At 45.5% G+C, this 15,689-nt stretch overlaps 1 protein-coding gene across 1 annotated transcript in view; it reads left to right on the forward strand.

Moving 5' to 3' along the window:
- Positions 1–355: 355 nt before the first annotated feature.
- The window catches only part of TMEM120B (transmembrane protein 120B), an 87,358-nt gene continuing 72,024 nt past the window's right edge, over positions 356–15,689 (forward strand). The window contains exon 1 of the mRNA XM_073626719.1: positions 356–547. Within this exon, the coding sequence (XP_073482820.1) occupies positions 485–547 (63 nt within the window). The 5' untranslated portion in view covers positions 356–484. The remainder of the gene's footprint in view (positions 548–15,689) is intronic.

Below are 15,689 nucleotides of genomic sequence, written 5' to 3' on the forward strand. Positions count from 1 at the left end.
GGGGTAAATCCTTCCGGGGCTGAAGTGGTTAAACATTTAATGTTTCTGTTTTCTATTGTGAATAAAACATAGGATTTGCAAATCATTGCATTCTGTTTAAAGTAGATTTTACACTGCATCCCAATTTTTGGAAGTAGGTTTGCATATATTTAGGAACTGACCTAGCATGCAAATCATGAGCTCTAGCTTCCTAAACTGCATAGTTGCAGAGAGTTTTGCAGCCATAGAGCATACAATGGACTAAACAGTCCAGGATTACTTCCATTCCCTTGCACAGGGCATTTTCCGCAGTCTGGGGATTACAAAGAACTCCAAGCTTTAGCTTCTGTCTCCCATCGACCAGCCGCAGATCTGGCAGATGAGGCCAGTGCGCATGCGCTGACTCCGCCTCGCTGTCTGGACGGTGGCTTGGCTCCTGGAGTTGGGGAGGTGACGTCAGGTGTGAGCGTGGCTGCAGAGGCCGGGGAAGCTTTGGTCTCCCAACATGTCCTTGCACAAGTGTCAGGAAGAATGGGAGGAATTGGAGAAGGAATTCAAGCAGCTTCAGGTAAGGAAGAGCCTGGGGACGGAGCTGTGCTACGAGTTGGTTTAGTTCACGTAGAAATGCACGCCTGCTATAGGAGCTGAGCTCTCCTCAGTGGGGGTCCGTGCTGAATAATGGAAGGGGAGCCCGGGGATGAAGCTCCATTGTCTTCTATGTTGTGTGTATGAGGAGGAAGCTGGGAGATCTCATTCTGTTCTCACTGCTTTCATCATTTCATGTACTGTATACGTTGTCAGTCCTTCAGCTTGGTGCTGCTTGTTGGAGGATCCTGGTCTTACAGTCTATAGAGCAGGAGATCCTGTACTGTATGTCTGCTGAGCCATAGACTGTCCTGTGCACCATCACACCACGGGGGGGCCTGTCCTGCGCAGCGTCAGACATCCGGGGGGGCCCCGTTCTGCGCAGCGTCAGACGCCCGGGGGGGCCCCGTTCTGCGCAGCGTCAGACGCCCGGGGGGCCCCCGTTCTGCGCAGCGTCAGACGCCCGGGGGGCCCCCGTTCTGCGCAGCGTCAGACGTCCGGGGGGCCCCCGTTCTGCGCAGCGTCAGACGCCCGGGGGGCCCCCGTTCTGCGCAGCGTCAGACGCCCGGGGGGGGCCCGTTCTGCGCAGCGTCAGACGCCCGGGGGGGGCCCCGTTCTGCGCAGCGTCAGACGCCCGGGGGGGCCCCGTTCTACGCAGCGTCAGACGCCCGGGGGGCCCCCGTTCTACGCAGCGTCAGACGCCCGGGGGGCCCCCGTTCTGCGCAGCGTCAGACGCCCGGGGGGCCCCCGTTCTGCGCAGCGTCAGACGCCCGGGGGGCCCCCGTTCTGCGCAGCATCAGACGCCCGGGGGGCCCCCGTTCTGCGCAGCATCAGACGCCCGGGGGGCCCCCGTTCTGCGCAGCGTCAGACGCCCGGGGGGCCCCCGTTCTGCGCAGCGTCAGACGCCCGGGGGCCGTCCTACGCAGCGCCACATAGGCCGTCCTGCACAGAGTCAGACCATCGGGGGGCCGCCCTGTGCATCGTCACACTAACGGGGGGCCGTGCTGTGCAGCGTCACACGGGCTGTCCTGCGCAGCGTCATAGACCACCGGGGGGGGCCATCCTGCGCAGCGTCATAGGGCACCAGGGGGGCCATCCTGCGCAGCGTCAGGCCACCGGGGGGGCTGTCCTGCACAGCATCAAATGGGCCATCCTGCGCAGCATCAGACCACCGGGGGGGGCCGTCCTGCGCAGCGTCACATGGGCCATCCTGCGCAGCGTCAGGCCACTGGGGGGGCCGTTCTGAGCAGCGTCAGGCCACCGGGGGGGGGGGCCGTCCTGCTCAGCGTCAGGCCACCGGGGGGGCCGTCCTGCTCAGCGTCAGGCCACCGGGGGGGGGGCCGTCCTGCTCAGCGTCAGGCCACCGGGGGGGGCCGTCCTGCTCAGCGTCAGGCCACCGGGGGGGCCGTCCTGCTCAGCGTCAGGCCACCGGGGGGGCCGCCCTGCTCAGCGTCAGGCCACCGGGGGGGCCGCCCTGCTCAGCGTCAGGCCACCGGGGGGGGCCGCCCTGCTCAGCGTCAGGCCACCGGGGGGCCCTACTGCGCATTGTCACACTAACGGGGGGGCCGTGCTGCGCAGCGTCACACGGGCTGTCCTGCGCAGTGTCAGACCACCGGGGAGCCGTCCTGTGCAGAAACACATGGGCCGTCCTGCGCAGCGTCAGACCACCGGGGGGCCGCCCTGCGCAGCGTCAGACCACCGGGGGGCTGTCCTGCGCAGCGTCAGACCGGGGGGGGGCTGTCTTGCGCAGCATTAGACAGTCTTATAACACTGATGAAATTCAAATTTCAATCCATCTATGGCCAGCCTAACAGTCTTTTCACTGACTGTACTTTTACAATGAGATATCTATATACCATGGTACCATGGACTCTCCTCTAGTCTTATCACTGACTGCCATGTACATTAAGACTGTAGAGGAGAGTCCATGGTCTATTATATCATTGTACAAGACAGTCAATGATATAATATACCATGGACTCTCCTCTACAATCGTATCGCTGACTGTTCTGTACAATGATATAATATACAGTGGCTTGAAAAAGTATTCACACCCCTTGACATTTTTCCACATTTTGTCATGTTACAACCAAAAACATAAATGTATTTAATTAGTGGAAGGAAAATGATAAATGGTTCTCAATTTTTTTTTTTTTATATATCTGAAAAGTGTGGTGTGCATTTGTATTCAGCCCCCTTTACTCTGATACCCCTAACTAAAATATAGTGGAAATGATTTGCCTTCAGAAGTTACCTGATTAGTAAATAGAGAGAATAATTTAATCTCTGTATAAATACAGCTGTTCTGTGAAGCTCTCAGAGGTTTGTTAGAGAACCTTAGTAAACAAACAGCATCACGGAGGCCAAGGCACGCACCCCAGACAGGTCAGGGATAAAGTTGTGGAGGAGTTTAAAGCAGGGCTAGGTGCTGTGGTCAGATGAGACCAAAATTGAACTTTCTGGCCTAAAAGCAAAACGCTTTGTGTGGCGGAAAACTAACACTGCACACCATCCCCACTGTGAAACATGGTGGTGGCAGCATCATGTTGTGGGGATGCTTTTCTTCAGCAGGGACAGGGAAGCTGGTCAGAGTTGATGGGGAAGATGGTGATGATCTTAAAAGAAAACCTGTTAGAGTCTGCAAAAGACTTGGGACTGGGGCGGAGGTTCACCTTCCAGCAGGATAATGACCCTAAACATACAGCCAGAGCTAATTGATTGTTTTCCTTCCACTTCACAATTTTATGTGCCACTTTGTGTTGGTTTATCACATAAAATCCCAATAAAATACATTTTTATTTTTGGTTGTAATATGACAAAATGTGGAAAATTTTAAGGGGTATGAATACTTTTTCAAGGCACTGTATCACAGTCTTTCTCTGTGCATTGGTGTTTTTACCATTATCTTTTTTGATCAATCTTATTACTGACTCTTCTGTACAATGATATAAAATATACTGTACCGCGGTCTTATCACCGACTGTCCTGTAGAGCTGCACGATTAATCGTTAAATTGTGATCTCAATTTAACCCCCCCCCCCCCCCCCCGATCTCTATGCAGAATTTCCCGATTCATTTATGAAACAAGTGTAGAGAGTTCTCTGCTCACTCAGCTGTCAAAAAAACGGGTAGTCTGCCAAGTGACATTGTGCTGGTAGATAACTATAAACCTTGTAACATTTCGTTCTTAGATCAAAGGAATTAAAAAAAAAAAACTAAACAGTAAAGTTAGCACAATTTTTTGGGATAATGTGAAGGATGATGTTACACCTTGAGAATCGTGATCTTTATTCTAAGCAAAAAAATCTTGATTCTCATTTTAGCCAGAATAGTGCAGCTCTGCTGTCCTGTGCAATTCATTTTGTATCATGGCTCTTCTATTCACCCTTCACACCAGCAGTCCCGCATTTAGCTATTGTAAACATTGAAGTCATCTTGGAAGTATAAGCTTTTATGTTTCCCGGGTCACCTTTTCCTGCATTTAGATATCCCTGCTTTAAAGCAGGTTTTATCTACATATGCTTGTGTTTAGAGCATCTAATTGAATCCTGTTGGATTCTATTTTCTCAAAGTCTCCACTCACACTAGTGCAATTTCTGATACGACTTCAGTCACACAGAATCGCATGACGATGGAAATAGCATTGTATGCAATGGTGCCTGTTCACATCAATGCAACAGCACTGTTTGGGAAAGGGTCCTGATCGATTTTAGTGTGATGCAGTGCGATTTTGTGTCCAATAGACTTGAATCGCTTCAGCCCTGGAAGATTTTACCCCCTTCCTGACCAGAGCACTTTTTGCGATTCGGCACTGCGTCGCTTTAACTGACAATTGCGCAGTCGTGCACTTTTTGCGATTCGCACTGCGTCGCTTTAACTGACAATTGCGCAGTCGTGCAATGTTGCACCCAAACAAAAAACATCCTTTTTTTTCCCCACAAATAGAGCTTTCTTTTGGTGGTATTTGATCACCTCTGCGTTTTTTATTTTTTGTGCTATAAACAAAAAAAGAGCGACAATTTTGAAAAATACACATTATTTTTTGCTATAATAAATATTCCCCAAAAATATGTAAAAAAAACAAACAAACATTTTTTTTCCCTCAGTTTAGGCCAATATGTATTCTTCTACATATTTTTGAAAAAAAAATCACAATAAGCGTATATTGACTGGTTTGCGCAAAAGTTATAGCGTCTACAAAATGGGGGATAGTTTTATGGCATTTTTATTTCTACAATTTTTTTTTTTATTAGAAATAGCGGCGATCTGTGATTTTTATCAGGACTGCAACATTATGGCGGACACGTCGGACACTTTTGACACTCTTTTGGGACCATTGTCATTTATACAGTGATCAGTGCTATACAAATGCACTGATTACTGTGTAAATGACACTGGCAGTGAAGGGGTTAACCACTAGGAGGCGATGAAGGGGTTAAGTGTGTCCTAGGGAGTGATTCTAACTTTGGAGCGGATGGGCTTTAAGTCACATGACAAGGAGCGGTGATCTCTGTCATGACACAAGCCAGAATGGGGACGTGCCTTGTTTACATAGGCACTTCCCCATTCAGAGGCTCCGTGACACGATCGCCGGTGGACATCGAGTTCGCCGGGAGACCCGGGCACAGTCACGCTGTGCGCGGCGGGTGTGCGCGCGCTGGCTATCCCCGGCTCTTAAAGGGGACGTACAGGTACGCCCATTTGCCCACCGCTGCCACTGTGCCGATGTATATTGGTATGCAGCTGTCGGCAAGTGGTTAAAGGAGACATAAACACATTTACATGTGTTTTTAGATGCGATTTTTGTTGCCTTTTTTCCCCTCTCAACTATCGTACTCCCTTCAGTTGTAGTGGTAGTAGTTTGCAGGAAGTTCCAAGTCAAAAAATTGCATCCAAAAACGGATAGCGCTGAAGTCGCATCAAAATAAAAACACCTGCACTGCATAAACCACATTTACAACTCATCTCACTAGTGTGAACCAGGCCTAAACACAGCTAAACTGACTAACTAAATACAATTAAATGCACCGTGTAAATGGCACCACTGGGAAAAATAATTACATGCATTTTATATACATTTAGAAATGTCCTGTGAATGTATGTAATTGTAGGTTTAACGGTGCTAGTGTGAATGAGGCCCTATTACAGACTCCAGTAGACCTATACTAGAATTCTTACCAAGGACTCTCCTCTGCAGTCATATCACAGACACTACACTACAAAGATATATATATATATATATATATATATATATATATATATATATATATTATATTTCTGACAACGGACTTCCCCTTTATAGTGGTAGAGATGTAACCATGGACTTCCCTGTGCAATCTTACTACAGACTCTCCTGTACAATGATAATTTTTTTTATACAATTCTTGATTAAGACCCCTTTTCACGCTAAAAAAAAAGTGCCTGAAAAGCTCACAAAAAAAAAAAACACTTTGGGGGCAGTGCACTGGCAGGGCGGTGAAAAAACGCCCCTCTCCATTGAAATGAATGGAAAGTTCTTCAAAAGCGTGCAGCGTTTTACTGGCAGTTTAGAAGCTCCTCAGTGTGAAAGGGGCCTTAATACTATCGACTCTTTGGTAGAATAATTATTTGGGCTGTCTTGTACAGCAGTTGAATTCTTATGTACAATGTTAGATCTTATTACTATGTAACCTTCTGTATTATGGTAGATTTTATTAGAAACCTTGCCATGGACTCTCCTGTACTCTTAGGCTCCATACACACTGGGCTTAAAAAAAGACTCTGACAGAAAAAAAAATGTCCATATAGAGCATTTTTTAGGAGAGTTTTGCGTTTTTTCTGCCAGAAAACTCCAATCATAAACGCAAACCAGAGGGTTTTTTTTAATTTTTGCCTCTGAATGTTGAGCTTAAAATATGCCTGTAATTGTCCTAAAGTGCATGGACACATAGGATAACATTGAGCTGCTTCTACACGCAGAACACAAAACTCCTGTAGAAGCAGCGACTTTTAACCACCTCAATACACATCCTTCCTGCCCAGGCCATTTTTCAGCTTTCAGCACTGTCACATTTTGAATGACAATTGCGCGGTCTTGCTACACTGTAACCATGTGACATTTTTATCATTTTATTCACACAAATAGAGCTTTCTTTTGGTGGTATTTGATCACTCCTGGGTTTTTATCTTTTCCTAAAAAAAAAAAAAAAAGACCAAAAATTTTGAAAAAATAAAAAGTTTTTCTTATTTTACAAAATTTACTGACAGAAACTAAGTAATTTTTTCTCCTTCACTGATGGGCGCAGATGAGGTGGCACTTATGGGCACTTATGAGGAGGCACGAATATGCCGCACTTATGGGCACTGATGGGCGGCACTGGTGGGCACCAGTGATGGGCACCACTGATTGCTGGCACTTGTGGACACTGATTGCTGGCATTTAATTGTAATCGGGGCACTGATGATCAGCGCCCTTATTACATCCCTAGATGTCCTCTGTGAGGAGATGCCGCTGATCAGCTCTCCTCTCCTCACACTCTGTCAGTGTGAGTCAAGGAGCTCCGATTACCAGCATCTCCGTGTTTACATGTGACCGGCTGTGATTGGACACAGCCTATCAGATGGTTAAAGAGCCGCGGCCGCGGGTCTTTACACGGATCGGGGTCGCGCCATGTCCTAGCAACACGGTACGGCCCCGATCACCGCACACCCCTGGGGCGCATTAGAGCGGTCGTTCTGGAGGACTGTCATATGACGTCCACCTAGAACGTCAGCCGCTCCGCCCAGCCGTCATTTGACGGCCGGTGGGCGGGAAGAGGTTAAGCCAGTGTGCATGGAGCCTTTGAAATCTTACCATGGACTCCTCTGTACTCCGTTAAAGATCCTATCATGGACTCTATTAGAAATCTTACCATTAGAGGTGCGCATCTTCAGTGGTTTCACTATTCAATTCCGATTATCATGTCAACGATTCGATTCCGTGATGCATCACGATTGGAAAGATGGAGGAGTCTGGAGATAGGGAAGGAGGAATCCATGAATATGAAAGGAAGGATGGAGGAGTCTGCAGATAAGAACTAATAGATGGAAGAGTCTGGGGATAGAACTGAAGGATGGACGGGTCAAGGGACAAGAATTGAAAGATGGTGAAATCCATGGAGAGAATGGAAGAGTCTGGGGATAGGGAAATAGGAATCAATGAATGATAATGAAAGGATGGAAGAATCTGAGGATAGGAATGGAAGGCTGGAATATTATTTGCTGGCGGAGTCTGGGGGGGGTGATAGGAACTGGAGCATGGAAGGGTCGGTCCAGAGATAAGAATAGGTGGGTCCTCAGATTGTTCAGGGCTGCGTGGGGTGGGGGTTGGAGACCGTGAATGGAGGTAAGGAGGTTGAGGGCTATGCGATGGCCATTGGTTTGAATGGGGAGGTGGAAGAGGAATGGGCTGGGAGTAGGGCTGGGGAAAAAATCGATTTAAATCTTGAATCGAGTTGAGAGGTCAAATCGATTCAAAATTTAAGCAAATCGATTTTTTTTTTTTTTTCACTGCGTCGGTCCTGAGGCGCTGCGGGCAAGGAGTTTTTAGGTGAAGCCGTGTCCACGAGGCCGGACGCCGTGGACTAGGCCGAAGCCGCGGCCTCGCCTAAAAGCTCATGCCCGCAGCGCCTCAGGACCGGTGCGGTTTCCAAAGAAAAAAGAAAACTCGATGTGAATCGAGTTTTTTTTTTTAAGAGAATCAAAAAAAAAAAAAAAAAAACAAACTTTAAGAAAATCTCCCAGCCCTAGCTAGGAGCCATGTCCGTCTGATGTTTGGGTGATCTGGGGTTAGTGATCAGGAGTAGTTTGAGACATATATAAAGGTGTGGGGGGGGGTATTGGGTGAGAGACGGTGAACCTGCGGGGGGAGGAAGGGGCTGTGGAGGACATTGGGCAGTTTGACAGCCAGCTAGGGAACATGCTGTCATATCTGCATTAAAAACAAAATGAAGTGGGTGCTGTATGATTTGTTGGCAGCTAGCACACAGTGAATATACAACCTTTAATAGACCATAAAACAAAATGGTGTGCAGTGCTTTGCGCTGATAAATGTACAAAAGATTCTTATTAAGCAGTGAACAAATATAGTCCTGAAATATATATATATATATATATATATATATATATATATATAATATATGATCTGATTAAAAAATCTTTTTGTGTATTCAAAGTAATTCCATATTATAATTTCAGGACTATATTTGTTCACTACTTAATAAGACTCTTTTGTAAATGTAACACCGCAAAGCACTGCATACCATTTTTTTGTTTTATTGCCCTGCATGCCTGCTGTGTAGAGGTGGGGGGGCGGGGGAAGAGCAGAGGACTATGTGATGCTGGTCGAGAAGGATGGGAATTGGTCCTTGGTGACACTGGGCAGGGGAGCACTATGGTAATGAAACAGTATTATATGGTGACAGGTTCGTGGTGGTGGTGGGGTATTGGTCAGCTTGGATAGGACAGTCTGGCACCTCCCTTACCACGTACAGTCCCCTCAGTGTCCTCCCCGCTGCCCCCTCACCTGGCTTTACCTCACTTCTCCGGCTCTGCCTCATCCTCCTCCGTCACGTCTCTGACTGGATACACCGCGGCCGCCCCAAACCCTTCCGGGACCAAAAGCACTGATGGCTCCACTCTCCTCCTCGGAGCACCGTGCTCCACAAGCCGGCCGCCGCCACTCTTATCAGCAGCCGCTCCGGCACGGACAGCTCCAGCCACCCCAAGCCCCGGCACTCCATGTCCCCGCCAACGTGCACACAGCGTGGCTCCTCACGGCCTCATTCTGTCACAATGACGCTGCTTAGGGTCACTTTCTGTTGGAGGCTGAGGGGGTGGGATGATGAGGGGAGAGTGAAGGGGATCAATGGAAGGTGGCAGCACGTAGGTGGCTGGGTTTGAGTGTTTGCTAAGATGAATGTGACAAGGGGGAGGAGCTGCATTGACATCAGCGCACATCGTAATTCAGCTGATCTCTGCATCGATGCAGAATCGAGCAAGGCTGAATCGCGATGCATCGATGCGCCTGTTATTTTCCACACCCCTACTTACCACAAATTCCTCTGTTCTCAATTAGAAATCTTACTATTGGGCTCCTCTGTTCTCTATTAGAAATCTTACCATGAACTCCTGTACTCTATTGGAAATCCTACCATGAACTCCTCTGTTCTCTATTAGAAATCTTACCATGAACTCTTCTGTACTCTGTTAGAAATCAAACCATGGACTCCTCTGCATAATGCTAGATTTTTTATTGTGGACTTTATAGTCGTAGCAGTCAATATCCAGCCTTCGTTTATACTCTTCAAAAGTACCCTTTCATCATTTACTTACAAAACAAGTTGTACAAGCCTGAGCAGATAAAATTGGTAGTTGGTGTAATTGCTAAGCACAAGAAACTTTCATTCATGTTGCAGGTTATTATGATAATGCACAGGTAGCACTGCAGGCATACTGCATCTTTGGATTGTTCCCTGTTGGCAAATATGACACTGACATGGGATATAAACTGCATATAGATCAACACTATCTTTGCATTTCAGTGCACTTTGCTGCTCATAAAAAATAAAATAAAAAAAAGTTAGTTTTATTTCTTTATATGGGAACAATAGTCCAATACAGCTCAATGCACGTTCACACACCACAAAGCATGTCAGTGAATGGACTCTAGATAATTTTGCCATGGATTAACACAGGTTAATATATTTTAGACATTTTGATAAGTTGCAGTATATGGTATTTTCCTGCAGTTAATGTACACCTTTGTCTGTGTTTTTACTAGCTGTACCTGGATAGCCCTGTATTCAGCTTAGGTGGAGCAGTGCTTTAAGTCAGCATAGGACATTCCAATATTTTGGCAATGGGTCTATATTGTATACAGGTACTGTCAAAACACATATCGTTGCAAGGGAAAGTACATGTGAAGTATTTGAAGTATGTACATTTGCTTCTATTGTACCATCGGTGCTACCTGTGTAGAGGAATGGGCTTTTATTTTAGGGTTTTTATTTTTTGTTTTTTGTTTTTATTTTTTGTCTTTGGACTTAAAGTGGTTGCAACCATAAAAAGAAAAAAAAAAGGTCCTGTCCCTTTAAAGCACGAGATTTAGCACAGTGCTTTTGCCATGTCAATTGTCCCTTTCTATTTTGTACGATATCTGTCTGATCCTGCCTGTTCAACCTGATTTAACTTACTAAGAAAGTTTAGTGTTTGTTACCCTAAAAAAAAAAAAAAATAGATCCTGTTCCCTTTAACGCATGTTATACAGCATGGTACTTGTGCTGTGTAATTTGGCCCACTGTATCACCTGAAATACCTGTCGGGTTCTCCCCTCCTCCCTGTAAACTGACCACGGTATATCATGGCTGCTGAGCACTGGCACCGTGGTCATTTTACGTGCCTTCGTCATCCGCTGCTATCTGCAGCTCTTCTGTGCCTCCCTCTGTCCCTCTCCTCTCCCTGCCTGTCAGCTGGTACCAGCGCCGCTCTGCTCCCCTCCCCACTGCTCTAAAACCATCCCCTCTGTTAGATAAGAACCTGTGTCCTAGTGCCTGTGCTTTATTTAAAAAAAAAAAAGTAAAGCATATTTCTACCTGGTTTTTACAGCGCCTCCCGGTGCTCACGTGACTCCTTGGCTCTCTCCTCCTCTACAACCTCCCCCCTCATCCTCCCAAGCTGACGTCAGTGGGAGTACTCAGCCCCACCCCACTGGAGCTGTCAGACGGGTAGAAATCTGCTTTTTTTTAATGTATATATGTGTGTATGTATATATACAGTCAGGTCCATAAATATTGGGACATCGACACAGTTCTAATCTTTTTGGCTCTCTACACCACCACAATGGATTTGAAATGAAACAAACAAGATGTGCTTTAACTGCAGACTTTCAGCTTTAATTTGAGGGTATTTACATTCAAATCAGGTGAACGGTGTGGGAATTACAACAGTTTGTATATGTGCCTCACACTTTTTAAGGGACCAAAAGTATTGGGACAACTGGCTGCTCAGCTGTTCCATGGCCAGGTGTGTGTTATTCCCTCATTATCCCATTTACAAGGAGCAGAGAAAAGATCCAGAGTTAATTTCAAGTGTGCTATTTGCGTTTGGAATCTGTTGCTGTCAACTCTGAATATGAGATCCAAAGAGCTGTCACTATCAGTGAAGCAAGCCATCATTAGGCTGAAAAAACAAAAAAAAAAAACCCATGAGAGAGATAGCAAAAACATTAGGTGTGGCCAAATCAACTGTTTGGAACATCCTTAAAAACAAAGAACGCACCGGTGAGCTCAGCAACACCAAAGGACCCAGAAGACCGTGGAAAACAACTGTGGTAGATGACCGAAGAATTCTTTCCCTGGTGAAGTAAACACCCTAAACAACAGTTGGCCAGATCAAGAACACTCTCCAGGAGGTAGATGTATGTGTGTCAAAGTTAAGAATCAAGAGAAGACTTCACCAGAGTGAATACAGAGGGTTCACCACAAGATGTAAACCATTGGTGAGCCTCAAAAACAGGAAGGCCAGATTAGAGTTTGCCAAACAACATCTAAAAAAGCCTTCACAGTTCTGGAACAACATCCTATGGACAGATGAGACCAAGATCAACTTGTACCAGAGTGATGGGAAGAGAAGAGCATGGAGAAGGAAAGGAACTGCTCATGATCCAAAGCATACCACCTCAGTGAAGCATGGTGGTGGTAGGGTCATGGCGTGGGTATGTATAGCTGCCAATGGAACTGGTTCTCTTGTATTTATTGATGATGTGACTGCTGACAAAAGCAGCAGGATGAATTCTGTAGTGTTTCGGGCAATATTATCTGCTCATATTCAGCAAAATGCTTCAGAACTAATTGGACGGCGCTTCACAGTGCAGATGGACAATGACCCGAAGCATACTGGGAAAGAAGTGGAATGTTTTGCAATGGCCAAGTCAATCACCTGACCTGAATCCGAGTGAGCATGCATTTCACTTGCTGAAGACAAAACTGAAGGGAAAATGCCCCCAGAACAAGCAGGAACTGAAGACAGTTGCAGTAGAGGCCTGGCAGAGCATCACCAGGAATGAAACCCAGCGTCTGGTGATGTCTATGCGTTCCAGACTTCAGGCTGTAACTGACTGCAAAGGATTTGCAACCAAGTATTAAAAGTGAAAATTTGATGGATGATTGTTAATCTGTCCCATTACTTTTGGTCCCTTAAAAAGTGGGAGGCACATATACAAACTGTTGTAATTCCTACACCGTTCACTGGATTTTGATTTAAATACCCTCAAATTAAAGCTGAAAGTCTGCAGTTAAAGCACATCTTGTTTGTTTCATTTTACATGTTTGTTTGTTTTTTTGTTTTGTTTTTCCTACATTTAGATCTAGCAATTTAGCAAGCTGAACCCTAAACCCACAACAGTAAAATCAGTCTGTCAATGCAGAAAAGCATGCTTGTTATACGCACAGTGTAAGGGATTAAACCTTTGTGCAAAAAGACTGCCCTCTCTGATCTTCCCCTTCTTCCACTGTCCCCAATCCATCTCTTGATAAGATACAGCATTTTCAGCATTTGGAGTGCACATGCTTAGTTTGGTGTGTATTGCTAGAGGTTTTTTTTTTTTTTTTCTCTTGAAAGGGTGCATGTGATCATAGCAGGGCCAATCAGCACTGTCCAGACAGAGGGCCAGGGGTCCTGCAGCCTCATAGGACAGTCAGAGTGGAATTAAAACTACTCCTACCAGCTTTAACCAGACACATATAGAAGTCATAAGGCTGCTATACACTGCTGATGAGAAAAGGTATTTAACGGTTTATATTTACTTTAAATATTTTCATTTCCATGTTCTGTGTACCGGACCATATACCATGTTCTGGGGACCATATATAGTGAATGCAGGGTCCTGGGTGGTGGTGAGGGGTTAGAGCCACTTTTTTTTTTTTTTTATTGCCTGTGCTTCTGCTAGAGAGATTTATCCTTTCAAAGTTTCCTGATCACCAGTGTCACTGGATATGAAAGCGAGGGGAAATCCAAGATTTAGAATTTCCCTCACATTGAAAATAACATTATTATTATTATTATTATGCAGAATTTATATAGCACCCACAGTTTGTGCAGTGCTTTACAATATAAAGGGAGACTGTATATTTAGAATACAATGCAAGAGGGTTAAGAGGGCCCTGCTCATAAGAGCTTACTATCTAGTAGGCAGGGGCAAGTAGTACAGAAGGTAATAACTGTGAGGGATGAGCTGATGAAACAGTGAAGCCAGCTATGCATAGATCAAAATCCAACACATGTATGGGCAGACTGGTTGTACGCAAGTCAATCTATCATTCAGGGGCATTGTGGCTGCAGCATGTGTACACTGGCAGGTGCTTCTGCAGCTTAAAGGGTGTAGTGGTTGGGGGGCAGTAAAAGTATGGCTCACAGAACATGGAAATGCAGTAGTTTTTAGTGAGAGCTGAACGATTCTGGCCAAAATGAGAATCACGATTTTCACATTATGCAAAAAAATTGGGCTAACTTTACTGTTTAGTTTTTTTTTTTTTTTTTTTTTTAATTCATGAAAGTGTATTTTTTTTTCCAAAAAAATTGCGTTTGAAAGACCGCTGGGCAAATACAGTGTCACATAAAATATTGTAACAACCACCATTTTATTCCCTAGGATATCTGCTAAAAAAAAATATCAAAAATACACATATATAATGTTTGGGGGTTCTAAGTAATTTTCTAGCAAAAAAATAATGATTTTAACCTAAAACCAACAAGTGTCAGAAAAATGTTTAGTCTTTAAGTGGTTAAACTGACCTCATTTACAGACCAACGTTTATTCCTTTGATCTAAAGAACAAAATGTTAGGATGTTTATAGTAAGCTCTGAAGCTGAGGAATGTTGTGATGCTTTTTCGGACTGCCTTTTTTTTATTTTTTATTTTTATTTTATTTTTTTTGACAGCTGTCAGCTTGAGCAGAGAATTCTCTGCATAAAAAGAATTGGGAAATGCTTTAAGAACATGAGGGGGAAAAAAATTGTGATCTCGAATTTTAACGATAAATCGTGCAGCTCTAGTTTTAGTAATTATAAACTGCTAAATACCTTTTCTCATCAGCAGTTAGAGCAGTCCTTTGACTTCTATTACTGTCTGTTTAAAGTGGTTGTTAAAGTGATTGTAAAGGCTGTGGTTTTTTTTTTTTTTTTTTATAACCAACATATCATACTTGCCTCCACTGTGCAGCTCGTTTTGCACAGAGTGGCCCCGAACATCCTCTTCTGGGGTCCCTCGGCGGCTCTCGTGGCTCCTCCTCGCATCGGTAAACCCCCTAGGAGAGGCGCTCTCCCGGGGGGGGGGGGTTACCTTGCGGGCGCACTACCGAGTCCAGCATTTGCGTCCATAGACACGAATGCTGGGCTTGGCCCCGCCCCCTGGTGCCCGTGTCATTGGATTTGATTGACAGCAGCGGGAGCCAATGGCTGTGCTGCTATCAATCTATCCAATCAAGAGTCGAGAACCCCGGGCAGAGGAAGAGCTTGTCTCCGACGTGTGAAATTCCAGGGCTCAGGTAAGTAAAATGGGGGGGCTCTGGGGGGCCGGTCACTGCCGGGTGTTTTTTCACCTTAATGTGTAGGATGCATTAAGGTGAAAAAACACAAGGGTTTACAACCCCTTTAAGCCACTTTCACCTCTTCTTCATACCATCCCCTATGTGTTCTAATTCTGTGTGCCCCTGTGTAAGTGATTTATAAAAAAAAAAAAGTCTGATATACCTCATTTCAGATCTCTTCTCAGCAATCACAGGATCTGCTGGCTTTCTTCCCTCCCTGTCTGATAGATGCAGCGGGCGGGGCCGAGATTCCCCTGCTAACATCATTTGGGAGAGGAGAAAGAGAGCTGGCCGATCGTGTGTAGCTGAGAAGCAGAATATAAATATATATATATATATATTAAAAAAAAAATTACGCACACAGGATTAGAACACAGCGGGGATGGTATAAAGATGTGAAAGTTATTTGAGCAGTAGGAGTTGAGGGGGAAGACACTGTCACAAGCTAACAGTCAGAGAGGGGAGGGGGGATAGGTTGGAGAAGAGGACACAGGAGACAGGTAGCAGGCTGCGGATGACGGA

Source organism: Aquarana catesbeiana, linkage group LG01 (genome assembly GCF_042186555.1).
Source record: "Aquarana catesbeiana isolate 2022-GZ linkage group LG01, ASM4218655v1, whole genome shotgun sequence".
Classification (NCBI taxonomy): Eukaryota; Metazoa; Chordata; class Amphibia; order Anura; family Ranidae; genus Aquarana; species Aquarana catesbeiana.